This window comes from Nelumbo lutea, chromosome 3 (genome assembly GCF_056320005.1).
Source record: "Nelumbo lutea isolate HS-2025 chromosome 3, American lotus-T2T, whole genome shotgun sequence".
Lineage (NCBI taxonomy): Eukaryota > Viridiplantae > Streptophyta > Magnoliopsida > Proteales > Nelumbonaceae > Nelumbo > Nelumbo lutea.
Genome location: NC_142686.1, coordinates 98,865,972 through 98,885,789, shown reverse-complemented (window position 1 = coordinate 98,885,789; position 19,818 = coordinate 98,865,972). Strand labels below are relative to the sequence as shown.

Sequence of the window (19,818 nt, the reverse complement as noted above, 5' to 3'; positions counted from 1 at the left end):
TCATATTGTTTATTTTGATGTTTGGGGCCCTGTTACTCTACCGCTATAAGTATTTTGTTACTTTGATTGATGATTATTCTCGATACACTTGGGTTTACCCTATGCGATCTCGAGATGAAGTGCCACAAATTGTGAAAGATTTTCAATGCATGGTGTTCACTCAGTTCCAAACGGAAATTCATATCTTCCAGTTGGACAATGTAAAGGAATATTTCCATAGTGATCTCACGAAGTTCTTTGCTTGGAATGGGTCACTTCAGCGAAGCTCTTGTGCCAGGACACCCCAACAAAATGGTGTGGCTGAACGAAAAAACCGTTACCTTCTCGAAGTTGCTCGTGGCTTGCCGATTCATATGAATGTGCCAAAACAGTTGTAGATGGATACAGTATTGTGTGCGACATATATCATCAATCGCATGCCCTCTCAGCTACTAGAGTATAAGGCTCCACATAAGCTCTTGTTCCCTACAACCCCGCTATCCACCATTCCAATGCGTGTTTTTGGGTGTCGTTGTTTTGTCCTCAACTTGTCACCTACTCGTGGTAAACTTGACCCTTAGGCTATTCCTTGTGTTTTTCTTGGTTACCCTTCATCTCAAAAGGGGTATCGTTGCTATGATCCCATTGCCCACAAGTACTATGTTTCCATTGATGTCTCATTCTTTAAGAGTCAACCGTTTTTCTCGGTTTCTCCTCAGGGGGAGAGTAGGGTTGAGGAGAAACAGGCGACGACTCAGATTCAACTACCTCCTTTACCCGATCCTCCTTCGTTCCGGGTTTTTCATCATCGCCATAAGAGCCAGCAGAGTTCAAGAGCCGTGGAGCCGGACACTATGCAACCAACATCATCAGATTCACCTGAGGCAGATCCGTCTCATAAGCCAGGTACACTTGTTCCCATTGCTCCTTTAAATGTTGATTCCCCTGTCACTAATGATCTTAATATTCCTATTGCTAAGAGAAAGGGTGTTAGATCTTGTACCACTAATCATCCTATCTCTAATTTTGTGTCCTATGAGCATGTTTCACCTTCGTACCGTGCCTTTCTCTCTTCTGTGGATAGTGTCTTCGTTCCTAAGACCGTGGCAGAAGCTTTGTCAAAACCTGAATAGACAGATGCAATGCAGGAAGAAATTGATGCCTTACACAAAAATGGTACTTGGGAGTTGGTAGATCTTCCTGAAGGGAAGGAACCAGTGGGGTGCAAGTGGGTGTTCACAGTGAAACACAAAGTTGATGGAACTGTTGAAAGGTACAAGGCTAGACTGGTAGCAAGATGCTTCACACAGGTATATGGAGTGGATTATGTAGAGACTTTTGCTCTAATAGCAAAGATGAACTCTATTCGGATTCTCCTTTCCTTGGCAGCAAATCTTGACTGGGATCTTCACCAATTGGACATCAAGAATGCCTTCTTGAATGGTGACTTGGAAGAGGAAGTGTACATGACCCAACCCCCAGGGTTCTGTGCCAAAGGCAATGAATAAAAGGTGTGCAGGTTAAAAAAATCCCTATATGGGTTGAAACAATCACCTCAAGCTTGGTTTAGTAAGTTGCATTTAGCAGTCCAACAGATGGGATTCAAACACTGCCAGCCAAATCATACCCTGTTTGTGAAAAGAGGTGAAGGTAAAATTGCAGCTCTTATCGTGTATGTGGATGACATAGTGATCACAGGAAATTGGGAGGCTGAAATCCAGAGACTAAAAAAATTCTTAGCCACTAAATTTGAGGTGAAGGATCTAGGCCCCTTACGATACTTTCTTGGAATTGAAGTTGCCCGCTCTCACAAGGGCATCTTTATTTCCCAACAGAAGTATGTACTAGATCTACTAGAAGATACAGGAAAGTTGGGGGTAAAACCATCTGATTCACCTATTGAACCTAATCACCATCTGGGAGATAGTCAGGGAGATTTTTTGAAAGATGTAAAGATGTTCCAGAGACTCGTGGGGAGACTTCTGTATTTGTCTATGACCAGGCCTGATATTACCTATCCAGTGGGTGTCCTTAGTCAATTCATGCACAACCCGATGACAACTCACTTTGAGGCTGCAGAGAGGATCTTGAGATATCTCAAGAAGTTTCCTGGAGCTGGGTTGTTGTTCCAAAAACACAGTCACTTAAAAGTGGAAGTATATACTGATGCAGATTGGGTAGGAGCAGTCAATGACCGAAAGTCTACCAGTGGTTATTGGGCCTTTGTAGGAGGAAACCTTGTCACATGGAGAAGCAAAAAACAAAGTGTGGTGGCTAGATCCAGTGCTGAAGCAGAGTATAGAGCGATGGCTCATGGGGTTGCGGAAATCATGTGGATAAGAAATCTGTTAGGTGAACTGGGTTTTGCAGTAAGCAATCCTATGTCACTCTACTGTGACAATAAAGCTACCATCAATATTGCTGCTAATCTAGTTCTGCATGATAGGGCGAAACACATTGAAGTGGACAAGCATTTTATCAGAGAGAAGCTTGAAAGTGGAGAAGTGTGCACACCATATGTCAGATCGGAAGAGCAACTTGCAGATATCTTCACCAAAGGTCTTCATCATGTGTGGCACAAAGATTTGTGTGACAAGTTGGGCATGATTGACATCTATGCTCCAACTTGAGGGGGAGTGTTAGAATAATGTTAAAATAACTTAGTTGCAGATGTTAGGGCCTGTTTGGCTATTATTTCGTTTTTTATTTCCGTTATGTCTGTTGTTGTACTCAGGGGCAAAAGGGTCTTTTTCCTTGTTATTTCTGTCGCCCTATATATATTAAAATAAACACTGGCGCCGCCAGTACTGTTACATTGCAAACCTTCTCTCTTCTATCCTCTATTCTCTTCTCTTCTTCTTCTCTTCTCTTCCCTCCTCCTCCTCTTATCTCTGGCCGGCTACACTGTCAAGAGTCCCCATTGAGGAAGGCATTCTTCACGTCCATTTGATATAAAGACCAAGAGTAATGGGCAGCAAGAGAAATGACCACACGAATAGAGTTCATTTTAGCAATTGGAGCAAAGGTTTCCAGATAATCAATGCCATAAGTTTGTGTGTATCCTTTGGCTACAAGTCAAGCTTTGTACCTCTCAATTGAGCCATCTACCTTGTGCTTAACAGTGTAAACCCACTTACACCCAACAGGAGTCTTATCCTTAGGACAAGGAATAACCTCCCAAGTCTGGTTCTTTATCAGGGCCTCCATCTCTTGGTTCATAGCTTCCAGTGAGGGGACTTCATTGCCTCTGTAGCATTGCGAGGGATGGAAACAGAAGAGATGGTAGAAATATAGGCACAATAGGAAGGTGAGAGAGCATCATAAGACACATAGTAATAGGATACTTGTTGCATGCCCTCTTCCTTTTTCGAATGGCAATAAGAAGATCAAGGTCAGGATCAGTAATAGAATTATCAGGAGGTTCAAGATTACCTGAGTCTGGGAGATTAGATTGTGATGGGCATTCTACTTGGGGACCGAGGCCGATACACAGGAGGAGAAGGAATACCATTGTTACAGGGAAGAAAGGGAGGAGAAGGAGGAACAGAAGAGATAGGGACAGGAAGGCAAAAGGGAGTCTGATCTTCACTTGTATTCTCCCCCTAAAGAGAAAGATGGGATGACTGGAAAAAGGAGGACGACTCCAAAAAGGTAACATCCTTAGAGACGTATCTCTTGCTAGAGATAGCATGAAAGCATCTATAGCCTTTCTGGACAAGAGAGTAACCAAGGAAGACACATTTAACTGACTTAGGATCAAACTTACGCTGGGAAGGACTCATATCATGAACAAAACAAACATAACCAAAGATTTTAAGGGGGAGATTGAAAAGAGGTTCATTAGGAAAGAGAAACTGATGAGGAGATTGAAGATTAAGGGTCCTTGAAGGAAGTCTGTTGATGAGATACACAGATGTCTCAATAGCATCACCCCAGAAATGGGTGGGAACATGAGTCTGAAACAGTAAACCTCAAGCAACTTCAACCACATGCCTATTCTTCCTTTCAGCTACCCCATTTTGTTGTGGAGTATGACTACATGAACTCTGGTGAATAGTGCCCCGATCTTCAAGAAGTCTATGCAAATGATGTTCAAAGTATTCCTTGGCATTCTTAGATCTTATTATCTTAACTCTTTTCTCAAACTGTGTTTCTACCATATTCATGAAGTTTTGAACCACCATAGGAACTTCATCTCGACTTTTCATCAAGTAGAGCCATGTATACCGACTGTAGTCATCAATGAAGAGGATGAAGTATTTATACCCACTCATGCAAGGGATAGTTATGGGCCCCAAACATTAGTATGAATCAAATGAAAAGCAACATTACTTCTTTTACTACTTGCAAAATATGTGGTTCTACACTGTTTTGATAGATGACAAACTTCACATTCAAAGTTCAACTTTGACACTGAGTCAAATAAGTTTGGAAACAAAAGTTTTACAGAATTGAAAGACATACGACTCCATCAGCTTCATGCCCACTTCCAATCATCTTCCCCGTGCTTAGGTCTTGAAAAATACAATGGGTAGGAAAAAAGGTCACTGAGCAATTATGGGATTTTGTAAGAGAACTAACAGACAACAAACTTTTATGTAATCGGGGCACATGAAGAACCGATTCAAGAGAAAGATTATGAGTAAGTTTGACTTCACCTTGACCCAAAATAGGGGTTTGAGATCCATCAACAACAGTAATTTTGCCCTTCCTTGGGGTTAACTTATACGAGGTAAAATGTGAAGGCATGCCAGTCATATGGGCACTGGCCCCAGAGTCTACAATCCAAGGACTAAAAGATGTGGAACAAGCAAGTGCAGTACCTATCTTGGCATATGAACTAGATGGATTACTAAGTCCAGAATTAGATGAGGAGGGTGTACCACCCTTTTCCAGTTGCAGCAGTAAATTCCTGAGTTTGTCCATTACATCAGAGGAGTCATGAACATTAGAAGGTTGAACATCATTACCAACTATAGCCAAGTGAGCATTTCCCTTCCTCCCAGTTTTGTACTTTTCTGGTTTTAAGTGAGGATTGAGCTTCCAACACTTTTCCTTAGTATGTCTTGGCTTCTTGCAATAATCACAAACCACATCCTCAGCCTTCTCAATAACATGGTGCTTACTAGTATTTTTCTTGGATGGAGATGTCATAAAGGCAAAGCGATCAATCATAGGAGGTTGCATCATGGCTGTCCTTCTACTCTTTTTCCCTTGTACAAGGGAGTATGCAAAAGCAAGAGTGACAATGCTGGCACTAAGAATATGTTGCCTAGTAAAATCAAACTTTGGATTCAAGCCAGCCAAGAAATCAAAGACTCTATTCTCCTCTATATACTTTCGATATTGCTCACCGTCTTCAGGGTCCTTCCATACAAGAGTCTTCAGGTGATCCATTTCTTCCCAGATAGACTGTAGAGAAGAGAAATACATAGCCACAGATCTCTCCCCCTGACACATATTGCAAGCTTCCCTCCGAAGTTGGTATACTCTAGCAATATCGTTAACTTGGGAATAAGTGGCAACAACTCTATCCCAAATATCTTTGGCCATTGGAAGAAACATGTAGATTCAGGCAATATGAGGTTGCATTGAGCAAATCAACCATGACATTACAAGGGAGTTATCCTGTTCCCACTTTGCATATTTTGGATCTTTCAGATTTGGCTTCACCTCCTTTCCTGTGATGAATCGCAATTTACCTCTCCCATTGATGGTAACTTTAGTAGATTGGGACCACTCTAAAAAGTTAGTTCCATCAAGTTTAATGGTGGTTATCATACCACTGGAAATGTCTGCACTTCCTAGGAACACACTGGAAACCATCTGTACATCCTTAGATGGTTCCATAATCTATCAAAACACTTTTGCGTCAACCAAAAGGGGCCCCAAATACTTAACCATAGCTAAGGACCCAAGAAACTAGGCCACCACACGGTTAAGAAGCAAAAAAGGGCCAAAAAACTAAGTTGGCACCAAAATAGAGGGAGAAGAAAATCTCCCAAAAATTGTCTAGGTCTTAGAAAAATACAGGACCACTTCCCGTTACTCCCAAGGTAAAAAACGACCTGAATGGTCTAGGTTTTGCAACAAAAAAAACTGATTAAACAAAGTGTATAAGGCTTGACATCAGATCCGGATTTTTTGCGATTTTCTGCTTGAAAAATCTATTAAAAATCATAGAAGCTTCAAACGAAGACAAGAGCCATACCAAAAATCTTCTAAAATCAGGGCGAATCACACCATATATGATTCATGTATTGCTGCCGACACCTGTAAGGACTTCTGACGTCATCCGGTGGCAGTCTAACGTTTGCAATTCATCTCGTGCAAGAGAGTTAGCAAGAAAGGTATTCCCAAGTGCCTTAACCTTCCTCTAGTACCAAGTTGTCAACTAGTATTGTAAATCTAGGGTTTGTATGAGAAAGGAAGAAAGAAAGAGAGAAAGGAGAAGAAGAGAGGAATGTGTCGAATGGTGTGTTCTTGTTACTGTTCACACCCTCAAAAAGCATTTTATATTTTGAAACAAGAAATTACAAAGAGGTCCCTACTTGGGCACCCAAATACAAAATGAGTATAAAAAGAAGAGGTAAAGACTAAAAACACCCTTGCCTAAACTTTCTCAACAATATTGTTGTTATGACCCAGTCTCTGGTAGTCGGTATGTTACTATGGATGTCACATTTTTTGAGTCCACACCTTTCTTCTTGAGGGGTTCTTCTCAGGGGGAGTGCATTGGGGAAGGAAGTGAGCAGTCTATACCACTTTTGGTTCTAGCCCCTTGTCCACTCCAGTGTTCAACCCACCTGTTTCACCCACTTTACCACCTCCTTTGCGTCCTGTTCCTCAGTGTTTTACATGACAGTGTCTACGACTGCACAGGGAGGTTGATTCCACAGCAGAAGAACCCACATCACTTCCTATTGACTCCTCGGAGACTCCAGGTTCAACTGACATTGATCCACGTTCGATTGGGGGGGAGTGTTGAGTTATTGGGCTGGATTTATTTATTTTTATTTACATAATTTAGTTAGGAAGTTGAGGCCCATTAGTTTATGTTAAGTCGGCTTTTAGCTTCTTACAAGTAGCTGACCTACTAAGGGCATACTTGTACACCATTTTTTATGAGTATATAATTAAAAAGAAAGGGGCAGCCAGATCTGATTTTTCTTGGCTTCCTCTCATTCTCTTCTATTTCTTCTTTTCTTTTCTAGCAAAAACTTTTCCCTTCTTCTTTCTTCTTTTTCACAGAGTTTATATCAAAACAGCTATCAAAACTTTTCTACTAAGAAGAAGATGGAGAAGAACAGAAAGGAGAAGAGAGTTCGATGATCTTCTCTCCTGTCTCACTAATCTTTTATTTAATCTAACTTAACTGAGATTAATTACATCTTCGCCCTTAAGTGGGTGGTCAGCTCATCAATCACTTAAAAGAAACAAAACAGAAGCTAACAGGCCCATAATGAAAAGGCCCATTAACAAATAAAACATAAACAAGACATTATTAAATAACTAACAAGTACTGGGCCCCATTCGGCCCAGTTTCTCTACAATCTTGCTGACTGCTTCTTCTACTTGGTGTTTCTCCTCTCTCTTTCCCTCTCTCTCTCTCTCTCTCTAGTCGTAATGGCAATTGTCCTAAACCATTACAAGTTAAAGAGATGCTTTTCCACATTAATGGTTGAGATGCAAGAGAAGCATCTAAACTTTCTTCACTTTTTCACCTTTTATCCCTGTTCTGTAGTTTGTTCTTACAGATAAAAATAGAACTCAAACTCTGGGAAGCCTAATACAAAGGAAATACTGATTTAAGATATCTACTTTTGGTTTATAAACATCTGATGGAATTGTTGGCCCCTGACCACTACAACATCAAATTATCTCAAAACTTTTATATTCCCCATGTTATTCAGTTGTCACTATTGGGATTTTTATGCATGTGTTTCTTACCTTGTTTTGTGGTTATCTGTCATCTTGTCTTCCCCCTTTTGGAAGCCTAGGTAACTATACCTACTAATTCTCTTCATCTTCAAAACTTCAATACAATTTTCATGTAATCAATCAAAAATAGGAATGTATGAATGTATATATGTATTCTGAGTTCAACGGCTGGAAATTTACAATGCAAGAAAGGGGGAAGTAAGAAGCCAACACTCTTTTTCTTGAAAGACTTTCTTGAATGCACATCCATAGTTGGATGAAAAAGAAAATGTGGAAGGTTGTCACTATTATTTTGGACAAGCTATTGCCTAAACATACGAGAAATCTTCTGTAATATGGTTTTACTTAACCATCAGCTTTTAATTGGATTATACTAGACAATTTTGACTATGCTATCTTTCCCTGGTTCTGTCCAGTTAGTTCTAATCTATTTCTCCTTGGTGCTAGAATTATATGAGCTCCATATAAATTGTGGTGGAAAAGAGACAGAATTTAATGGCAGCAAATATGAAGCCGATGAAGATGTTGGTGGACCTGCAAAATACTTTGCTGTTAACAATTGGGCATTTAGCAGCACTGGTAGCTTCACAGACAATAAAAATCCTAAAGATAACTTTATAGTGACCAATACCTCTGAACTCTTATTGAATGATGCTTTACTATACACAACAGCACGCATTTCTCCCATCTCTCTCACTTATATAGTATACTGTCTTCTGACTGGGAGTTACACTGTGAGCCTTCATTTTGCGGAGATCATGTTTACAAGTGACAGAAACCATACTGGCTTTGCAAGGCGTGTATTTGATGTTTATATTCAGGTGCTTAAGCATGTCATATAGTTATAAACTTTCAAAAGTCTATAGAAGTCAGGTTTAACTAAGATGAAGCATAATGCAGGAAGAATTAGTGCTGAAAGATTTCAATATAGTAGATGAAGCAGGTGGAGCTGGGAAGGCAGTTGTGAAAAAATTTCCCTTGGTAGATGTAAGAAGTCACATGTTAGAAATCCACTTCTATTGGGCCGGGAAAGGGACAACAAGAATACCTTCACCAGGAACCTATGGTCCTCTCATATCTGCCATCTCTGTGGTACCTAGTAAGTTTGCTTTGAAAAGCTTCCTATTGTTATGTTTTGAATTTTCTGGTCTTGTTTCTAATACGAGTCTCTCAAGTTGAATATAGTGATTTTATGTTATTATCTGCATTATTTGATTTAAATTGGATCACTCCAACTTTCATGCTTGTTTTCCCTAGTTTAAACTCGATATTAAAAGGTAGGGGCCATTGCTTGATGTAATAGTAAAATCTTGGGCTGATAAGCGTAAGAATGCGGGTTCAAGTCTGAGAGAGGTCACTTTATGCAATAAAGAGCCAAAAGTTGGGTCTATATCCAGTCCACTCCTCCCAAGACCCCAGATAGCTTGAATCAACGTTGGGTAATGGTGTTTTAGTCAATATAAAAAAGTCATGAAAAATGGCATTCAAATATAGGAGTTCTGATATTCTTCTATTCAATAAATGTGGAAAAGAATTTGAAAAAATTCAATAAACATGGGCCTTTCAAGAGGATTGACTTGTTAGAGAGTATGGATCTGATATTGATTGTCTTTTTGGACGTTTCCTATCATTTGTATTTCTATTTTCTTTCTTTCTTTCTTTCTTTCTTTCAGTTTAATGGAATACTTTCTTTTTGGAATTGGTTTTTCAGTATGCTGTTGCACCAATTATTATGTATATATTCTTTGAACAATCATCTAATATTCGATTAGCATGATGATATTGTTTGCTTGTACAGATTTCCATCCTCCTCTAGAAGGTGAAAAGAAGATATCTACAGGTACTGTGGCTGGAATTGTGCTTTCCATAGCAGGGCTTATCTTCTTTATTCTGGGTTTCCTTTGGTGGAGAGGCTATCTGGGTCACAAAAACACAATGGATCAAGGTGGGAGCAACTGGCAATATCTTACCAGTTTTGTTCTGTTTTTTAATATAGTTAGGAGGGTGGAGATGATGGTAAGGGGATTGGGGGACAGCAACGAAAACTCATATGCTTCATTGGTATCATCAGAAATGAGTGAGAATTTACCATATAAGAAATTACTCTTCTACAGAGAGTTAGCAATTTGTCCTTGGTGTTTTCTTGAAAGTTTTTCTATATATTTCATATACTTCTTCATACTTTTCTTGAAATTCTATGCATTTGGTTTTTCCTTTGAAGATTATGTTTTAGATTTCATGCTATTCCATCAAAAGACGAAGGAATATCTACATGCATTTCTTATTTTTGGACATTCTGTTTCTTTTTATCTTTTGATTTTTTATTCAGACATGATTTCACAATCTCATGATTTGGACTTTTCTGGTTTACATGCAACATACTAGGCAGAAAGCAATTTTTAGCTTATTAAGAGACATATAACATCCATTTTTAGCTCCTTGGACAGATCTGACTGGTCTAGACCTACATACTAGTTCCTTTACCTTGACACAAATTAAGGTTGCCACAAACAATTTTGATGCTGCAAACAAGATAGGAGAGGGTGGCTTTGGACCTGTTTATAAGGTATTCTAAAAAGAAAAATTTAGAATAACCTAATTCTCTGTCATCAAATGTATTCATTTCTTTCATTTGAATTTTGCATACAATAAACTCAACCTTCCTGCAAGTGTAGGGTCTTCTATCTGATGGCACCATGATAGCAGTAAAGCAGCTTTCTTCAAAATCAAAACAAGGAACTCGTGAATTTGTGAATGAGATTGGCATTATTTCTGCTCTCCAACATCCTCACCTTGTAAACCTTTATGGATGTTGTGTGGAAGGAAATCAATTATTGCTAGTATATGAGTACATGGAAAATAACAGTCTTGCCCGCGCTTTATTTGGTAACTTGAGTGCCATTTTCTTAAATTGCATGTTTACTTTTGTATTAGAATTGGTAGATTCTGTTTCTAGAAGATTACTTTTCTAATTTGTTTTGATCTGATGATATGAAGGGCCAGAAGAATGCCAATTAAAATTGGATTGGAGAACACGGCACAAAATATGTGTTGGAATAGCTAAAGGTTTAGCTTATCTCCACGAAGAATCAAGGTTGAAGATTGTTCATAGGGACATCAAAGCTACTAATGTACTGCTTGGTAAAGATCTTCATCCTAAAATATCTGACTTTGGCTTGGCTAAGCTTGATCCAGAAGAGAAGACTCACTTAAGCACTCGAGTAGCTGGAACCTAGTGAGTTACTATACTCCACATTCTGCATTAAATGTCATAATTTATTCATAATTTATTGTTTAACATACTTCTTTGTATTCATAGTGAATAGGGAAAATATTATATTAATTCTGTGAACTTAACGATTTTTTTTTCATTGGAAGAGATTCGCCAATTTTTCTGAATTATATTTGATCTTTTGAGAACTATACCCATAGCAAGAGGGTGGGCCTTGGCGCAACACTTGGACTGCTCCATTGCGGCCTGGGTGACTAGGGTTCAAATCTTGGAAACAACCTCTCTGTATGTGCAGGGGCAAGGCTGCATACATCTGTCTCTCCCCAGACCCCACATTGGTTGGAGCCTCCATGCACTGGGCTGCCCTTTTTTAGAACAATGCCAATAGGAATCTTTACTGGTTTAAGTTGCATGGAAAATTATTATCCAGAAAATTGAAGTAGACTTTTATGAGAACTATTCTCTGGTAGAAGGCACATTATTGAATCTTTTTTGTGTATGGGTATGATCTTAGTAGGGCATATATAATATATGTTAATCTCATAAAAATAAAACTAGACTTTTATGAGAACCATTCTTGGTACAAGCTACTGTAGAGAGACTGGGCTGAATGGGCCCTAATATTTGTTTTATGTTTAAGTAGTGTTCTATCTGTTTTATGAGTTAATGGGCCTGTTAATCTCTTTTTAATTTCTTTTAAGTTCTTGCTCTTCTGGCTGCCCACTTAAAGGGCAGACTTGCAATTAGCATAATTTATTAAGATTAATAAAAGATTAGTGAAGGGAGAGAGAAACCCATCGAACTCTCTTCTCTTTTCTCTTCTTTTCCATCTTATTCTATTCTGCTGTAACCTTCTTTTTTCTCTCACTTTTCTTATTTTTTTATCAGTTTTATATCAGATTTGAAGGACAGATTCACATCTCGGTATCAAAGTAGTTCTTCCTCTTTTCTTGTTCTCCTTTTTTCCCATACACCCTTCGATTAGAAGAGTGTATGGAGAGATAAGTTGCTGATCAATCAGAGGACTATTTGCCTAGTTGGTAGAGGATTTGGAGAGTTAAAATCTGGCCTAAAATTGCTAGGAATTGGAGTTGTAATTCTTCTGCCCAAAACCCTAGCTGACTAGAGAGATTTCAAGTTATAGGTTAAGGAGAAGAGTTGGGTGTAGCGCTCAGGGCTTGGGAGGTGTAGTTTGATCCCCAGAAGTGTGTGGTTGAGATTTGAAGAGGATTGGGAAGCTTTGGTAGGAGCGGCTATTTCTTCTCTCTTCCTCCCCGACAGCCGGTTGCTATGAAACCTTAGTTTTTGAATCTCTAGGAACTGTACTGACCTCAACTAGGTCTATAAAGACAAAAAAGTAGTTTTTTTATTTTTGTTTGATCAATGGAGCAATCTAGAAGTGAATGAAGCAGATGCTGGTATCCGGGGTTGGTTCGGTAGATTCCTTTTTGACTGGTGTAACTACAATTAAACTAGATGGAACCATCTATCTAGCCTAGGCATAGTCCATACGGATTTATGTTTGTAGTAGAGGTAAACTAGGGTATCTCACAGGTAGTAAGGTGAAACCTGGAGAGATGGACCTTGGATATGAGAAATGGATGCAGGAGAACTACATAGTGATTAGGTGGTTGGTCAACTCTATGCAGCCCCATATAAGTCAGCATTACCTCTGGATGATGTCAACCAAGGAGATTTGGGATAGTATCACAGAAACATATTCACAGAAGTTAAATGTTGGAAGAGCCTATAAGCTGAAGAGTGATGTGAACAATCTGAGATAGGGGGAGAAGAGTGTAGCAGTTTATTACTCCATGTTGAAGTCACTATGGCAGGAAATTGATGTTATGGAGACAGTTGTATGAGATAGTAGTAAAGATGTAGAGACATTTAGAAAACTGGTGGAACGAAATAGGGTGTTTGAATTTCTCATAAGACTCAACCCTGAGTTCGATATTACTAGGCAGAACATCCTGGCCAAAGATGAGGTCACTCTTGCCCAAGCATATGCTATGGTAAGTAGTGAAGGGAGTAGGCAGCAAGTACAATTACAAGGACCACCTACAGAACACTTTGCACATGTTGGAATAAAGCCGAAGGGGCCAATTCAAAAGAAGGAAGTAATATGTGAATACTGCAAGAAGCCGAAGCATACTAAGGACACTTGTTGGAAACTTCATCTAGATCATCTCCTGAACAAGTTTTGAAACAACAACAATCATGGTTCAAAGTATCGATACGCCCCTGTGTATCGGCAAGGGCGTATCGGTATTAAAAACTTACCGCTCAATGCTTTTTTTTAGTTTTTCTTTTCAAAACTTGATTTATGGAGATGATTTTTAAGTGTTTTTTATTGAAATAAATGGGGGTCCCAAAACACTTGTAGGTAGGTGTATCAAGACCAAAAGATACAATACGATACACTCGGTATGGGGCATATCGTATTGATACTATGAACCTTGACAACAATAACAACAACTTTAAGAAGAATGGTCTAACTAGGAATGCTAATGTTTCCATAGTGCTTGAGGGTGGAAACAAGGAAAGTGAAGAAAGACCAGCTGGCAGCAGTAAGGGCAGAGTTTGAAAAGTATAGGAGGTTACTTAATCACTTGAGACCACTGTTTCAGCATCCAACCCTTCAGGCAACACGTCATCATCCACATTTGCTCACTTAGGTACTCGTGCTTCTGCAAATCATGCTACAATTTCAGGTAATCATAAAATCCCTTGGATTATTAACTCTAGTGCATCAGGCCATATGACCAGTTTATTTAACCTCTTTTGTTCATATCAGCTCCTCTCTGGTAGAGAGAAGATATCCCTTGCTGATGGGTCTCTTGATCCCATATCTGGCAAAGGAGATATCAAGGCCTCTAGCACACTTATTTTATCCTCTGTTCTTCATGTCCCCAAGCTTAATACCAACCTTTTATCTGTTAGCAGCTTAACTAAATCTATGAACTGTTGCATAACCTTTTTTCCAATTCATTGTGTTTTTCAGGACCTAAAATCCCAGAGGATGATTGGGAGTGGCTATGAGGTGAATGGAATATACTTGCTGGACACACTTGATAGGAGTCTTGGACCACCTAATGGAGTTTCTTTGAAGTCTTTTTGCCAGATTCTATTGATAGAGTCATGTTATGAGCCATAGATGAGGTACAATGACGTTTCCCTTTATGGATTGCAATGGGAAGATCAAGGTCATCAAATGGAGGTGAAGGCTCAATAATGGAAGGTATCTCATCTGTAATGGAAGATGAAGGAATTGTGGTACCTGGATCTGGATTTGCAGAAGGAACTGGAGCTGGCCTAGACTGCTGATGACTGAAATCAACCTACCTCCACTGTCTGTGATAAATTCTCAAATCCCGACACCTCTGACAACTTTCCTCACTACACTCTCCTTAAGTGATTGGGACAAGTAATGGAATTTCTAATGAATTAACCCCCACCTCACTACTCTCCCCCTGAGAAGAAACCTAGGATAATAACATACATCTTCAAAGAAAGTGACATCCATAGAGACAAACCTCCTTCCATAAGTAGGTTCATAGTAGCAATATCCCTTTTGAGTTTGTGCATAACCAAAGAAAATGCATTTTTGAGGCTCTAGGATCAACTTTGGAACGATGAGGTCCAAGGGTTTGAACAAAGCAAGTACATCCAATAGTCTTGAGGGGAATAGTGAACAACTCTTTATCAGGATATAAGAGGGTGAATGGAACTTTCATGTCTAGAACCCGTGAAGGAACTTGTTGATGCGATATACAACTGTATCAATGACATCTCCCCAGAATCTTATAGGCACATTGGAGTTAAACATAGTGCTTCTAACCACCTCTAATATGTGTCTATTCTTCCTCTTAGCAACCCCATTTTGCTGAGGTGTATGAGGACAAGTACTCTGATCGATAATCACATGGTCAAGGAAATATGAGCTAAGGGTTTGGCAAAATACTCTTTCGCATTATTAGATCTGAAAATTTTGATTTTGACCCCAAACTGGGTTAAAATCATCTGATGAAAGATCTGGTTAAAGTAGGAACCTCATCTGAAGAACGCATAAGGTAAACCCATGAAAAGTGAGTATAGTCATCAACAAACAACAAGAAATATCTGTACCCCCCCTCCTAGCAGTGATATGATAAGGCTTCCAAACATCAGTATGCACAATTTCAAAAGGAATACTACTTTTATTACTCAAGGAATAGGTTGTTCTACAATGCTTTGCAATCTCACAACTTTCACATTTCAAATTGGACATTTGAACTGACTCAAACAAACTAGGAAATAAACTTTTCAAAGACCTAAAAGATAAATGACCTAATCGGTTATGCCAAAGCATAACCTAACCAATAGACTGAGAAATAAAAGATCTCCCAACTTCACTCTCTTCCCCATGTGAGTTCCCTCCAAGCAGGTAGATTCTATTTGTTTTACGGCCAATCCCAATCACCTTCCTTGTCTCCAAATCCTAAAAAACACATTGATCAGAAAGAAATGTCACTAAACAATTTTGGGTTTTACTAACAATACTAATAGAAAGCAAATTAGTACTAAGTTTAGGAACATGCAAAACTGAAGACAAAGAAATGGCATTAGACAATTTGATGTCTCCCTTGCCAGAAATGGGAACAAGAGAACCATTAGCAATAGACACTTTGTCTCTACTAGAAGATAAGTGATAGGTAGTAAACAACGTAGGCAAGCTAGTCATGTTATCAGATGCACCTGAGTCTATTACCCAATAAGGTTCAGTGTTACCTAGGCCTGAGGCATGATAAGTTTGAGGCTCGTGTACCTAAATGAGCAAAAATTGAAGTGGGAGTAATAGAAGGTGTGACTGATGGCTAAGACAATGGTGTTGAATTGCCAACTTCACTCTCCAACTAAGTCAGAGCAGCCCGGACAGCAACTAAGGTGTCTAGGGATGTAGCTCTTGTGCTCGATGAGGATGCTCCATCAGTAGTAGCAGCTACATTAGAATTTCCCCTTTTGTTTCTGAGCTTTCTAGAACTAGATGAGGATGTAACTTCCAACAGGTGCCTTTAGTATGTTTTGGTTTCTTGCAATATTCACATACTAGCACCCTCTTATCTTCCTTCTTCATATCCCTCTCCTTATCACCCCCAAACTTTGGTTTGACTGCTGCCAAGGCTGATTCAAAAGGTTGATGCTGCAGTATAACTTTTCTCCTACTTTCTTCACTGTGCACTAAGGAGTAGGCTTGTGATAAGGTCACACTTTCTCTCGTGAGAAGTTGTTGTCTCACAATATCATATTCAGAATTCAGACCAGCCAGGAATTCAAACACCCTATTAGTTTCAACTTTCTTTCTATAAATTTGTGCATCCTTTTGACTTTCCCACTCAATTGTCTCTAGGTGGTCAATTTCATGCCACAGGGATTTCAAGGTTGAGAAGTAAACCGAGACTGGTTTCTCTCCTTACTTAAGGTTGTTCACTTCACATTTCAGCTCATAAGTCCTAGCCACTTAAAAGGTTGAGAATAGGTTTTTTTTCATGATGCCCCAAATTTCCTTAGTTGTTTTTGCCCACAAATAATTTTTGTTGATGTGAGGCTACATGGAGTTGCACAACCATGTCATAACCAAATAGTTCTCCTGAACCCATTTGGCATAGGTCATGTCCTCCTTAATTGGTTCCTTCACATCCCCCAACAAATAGTTCAGTTTTTCTCTACCCCCAAGGGCCATCATGGCTGATCGGACCCATTCCAAGTAATTTGATCCGCCAAACTTGACAGTTGTAATCTGAAATGTGTTCTCAGACATGTTATCAGAACCACCAGCCCCCAAAACACCTTCCCCTTGATTCTTAAACTCCATTCTTGTCAAGTTATTGGTCAAATAACACTCTTTTTAGCACTGAGATAAGTGAAACCGCACCCAGAATTTGTTAACAGCCAACCTAGGAGGGCAAATTAGGTTCGGCAACTACCCAGAAATATTAGAACAGCTCTGCTAGATTTTCAGAAAACTAAATCACTTAGTCTGGAATGGTGAAACAGGTCCAACTACTGCCCCAGAATTAACAAGTCTTGAGTTTTAGGGTTTTCTCTTGATCTACAATTAGTCCTGGGATTAAAACCCTAAAACTCGGGAGAAAAGAGAAGATTTCCCAGCCGCACCTCTCAGAATAATAAAAAAAAGGCTTCTTTTCAGATCGATCTCAAAAAAATAAACTTCAGAAAAAAGTCTGGCTGCCACCTTCAAACTGATGTCTGAACCCTAATCTTGAGGATTCTACCCTTCTAATTCTTCCTGATCGCTGGATCTCTCCAAGGCTCTACAGTCCCTTGAGTAGCAGCCGCACACTGCCAGCAACCTCCAAGGATCAGCCGATGATCTTCTTTCTGCTGGAACTTCCAACCCTAGGAAGTTCTCATGTAGTCGGCCTGATTAGACTAACATGAGAAGCCCTAGGTTGGCTCTAATACCAAGTTGTAAAGTAGGACTGCAGTCAGTTCTAGATAGTACAAAATAAGAAGAGTAGTTCGAGAATAAGAGAAGGAGAGAAGAAAAGAAGAAGAAGACGAAGAGAAGTCAACAGAATTGTGGGTTATGTCTATGATTGTCGCCCCACAGCAATTTATATTAACAATTAAGAATGGGGGAAAAGCCTGAATTACCCCTACTGTTTACATAAACAATGAAAAGAGAATAACTACCAATAACTACCAACTGAAAAATAATTACTGACTGAAACTAAACATAAATAAGCGAACATAAACAAGGTGGGGGCCACATTAATGTTCTTTACATACACCACTGAATCTTTTGTGTGGGTATGATCTTAGTGGGGGATATATAATGTATGTTAGTCTTGAATTTCAGTGGATATATGGCACCAGAGTATGCAATGAGGGGTCGTTTGACAGATAAAGCAGATGTTTATAGTTTTGGAGTTGTTGCCTTGGAAATTGTCAGTGGGAGAAGCAACACTAGTTTTTTGGGAAAGGAAGAATGCGATTATCTTCTTGATTGGGTAACTTTTACTTTAACTTTTTTTTCTATTGTTTAGTGTAAGCAGATTTCTATGAATTAATGCCTATTCATCTTTTTCCATTTTAGGCCCTCATTCTAAAAGAGAAAGGAAATTTGATGCATCTAGTAGATCCAAGGTTGGGACCTGAATTCAACAAAGATGAGGTTATAACAGTGATTAATGTGGCTTTTCTATGCACCAATGCATCTGCATCAGTTAGGCCTACCATGTCTACTGTGGTGAGAATGCTTGAAGGCCAAACCACTGTTCAAGAATTTGTTTTAGATACAAGTATGTCCAGTCATGATTCGAGTGTTGGGACTGTGATGGATCATTATCAACAGAATGAAAATAGCAACAGTGAGAGTGATATGCATAGCCACTTGACAGGTGAGCCACAGACTACTAAGTCTTCCACATCGCCCTATCATCTCTTCCCAATCAGACTGGGATGTGAATATCTGAATGAAAGAGTGCAGTAGTTTATGACTTCTGGATTGTTCTTCTTTGTACATTGTATGTATATGTTTTGCATTTGTATTCACGATCTTCATTTTTCCCTACAAAGATCAGACACTTGGGGTTCTGTGAAAGATGAGTGTACAGAAGTTCTGGGAAGCTTTTATGAAAATCTCCTTAGTGTGAGTTATAGAAAATTTAAACAAGCTTATGATCGAACAAATAAATTATGGGATTATCGTAAGTTTGAATATTTTCATCGTCTTGTGAACTAGAATAATATTTTCCATACTGAGAGCAGCACCAGTGACCAGGTTCAACATAGTTTCAAAACATGGGCGATTTTGGAAAGCAAATTTATATGGTAATTTAATGCTCAACATCACATTTCATGAATGGCTTTCATCTTTCATCTCATTAGCAATTTATGAGTGACTCCCTCAATTCATTAGTCTTTGTGGGAGGATAGGGCATGACTATGAATGTTGTAAAATAAGGTTTGATATTCTTGACAGGATGGAACCATGCAAAACGGAAGTGACGAGGAAGAAATTTAAGAGCCTTCGGAAAACCATTCACAAGAATTGAAATATAAACCTCTAGTTTTGAACCCACAAGAGATTGACAATGAGGGCACAAAAGGTATGCAAGAGATTGACGGAGACTTAGAGAGCAGTTAAACAGTAATTCTGATAAATTACCTATTAGCCCTCATTTGCTTTCCGGGAAGTTATTTATATATTCGGGTAAGTGTATTTACCCATGTTTTTTTTTTTATTTTCCAGGTAAATTAGTTAATGACTGTTTTAGTCATAAAAATCCATTATTAAAGGGGCAGAAAAGTTATTTACACACCTGGGATATAGGTATCACATATCTCCATATGTTGTATCTATTTATTCATGGGGAGATAATCTCAATACAAAGCTGAAAAAGGCTGTGAGAATGGTAAAGCGCAATTTTGTGAGCACCAAATCTGATTTTTCTTCTCAGAATCCAAAGAACCAATGAACCCTTCCTTAAGGATAACTTTAACGTCCCATCCTTTTTGGAAGGTGGAGTCAGATTTATTTATTTATTTATTTATTTTTGGTCAAGACGAAGATCATTCAAATAAAACAGAAGCATAAGGAAGTAGTTTTGGACAAAAATCTTGGTGTGGAAATAATTATTCAAAAAAATCGTCCCTCCAAG

The 19,818-nt window shown here is 39.0% G+C and overlaps 1 protein-coding gene across 21 annotated transcripts in view; it reads left to right on the top strand.

Annotated features, from left to right (window-relative positions):
• The window catches only part of LOC148867115 (putative leucine-rich repeat receptor-like serine/threonine-protein kinase At3g14840), a 67,499-nt gene extending 48,622 nt beyond the window's left edge, over nt 1–18,877 (top strand). For 5 of the 21 annotated variants that reach the window (XM_088978364.1, XM_088978363.1, XM_088978377.1 and 2 more), the window contains 8 exons: nt 8,368–8,741; nt 8,821–9,019; nt 9,719–9,865; nt 10,356–10,486; nt 10,596–10,806; nt 10,918–11,155; nt 18,015–18,165; nt 18,252–18,877. In XM_088978364.1, coding sequence (XP_088834490.1) covers nt 8,368–8,741; nt 8,821–9,019; nt 9,719–9,865; nt 10,356–10,486; nt 10,596–10,806; nt 10,918–11,155; nt 18,015–18,165; nt 18,252–18,647 — 1,847 coding nt within the window. In that variant the 3' untranslated portion in view covers nt 18,648–18,877. Of the gene's footprint in view, nt 1–8,367; nt 8,742–8,820; nt 9,020–9,718; nt 9,866–9,916; nt 9,998–10,355; nt 10,487–10,595; nt 10,807–10,917; nt 11,156–18,001; nt 18,166–18,251 lie in introns of all 21 variants that reach the window. The other 16 variants (XM_088978367.1, XM_088978366.1, XM_088978378.1 and 13 more) reach the window with 13 other exon arrangements.
• The last annotated feature ends 941 nt before the right edge of the window (nt 18,878–19,818 follow it).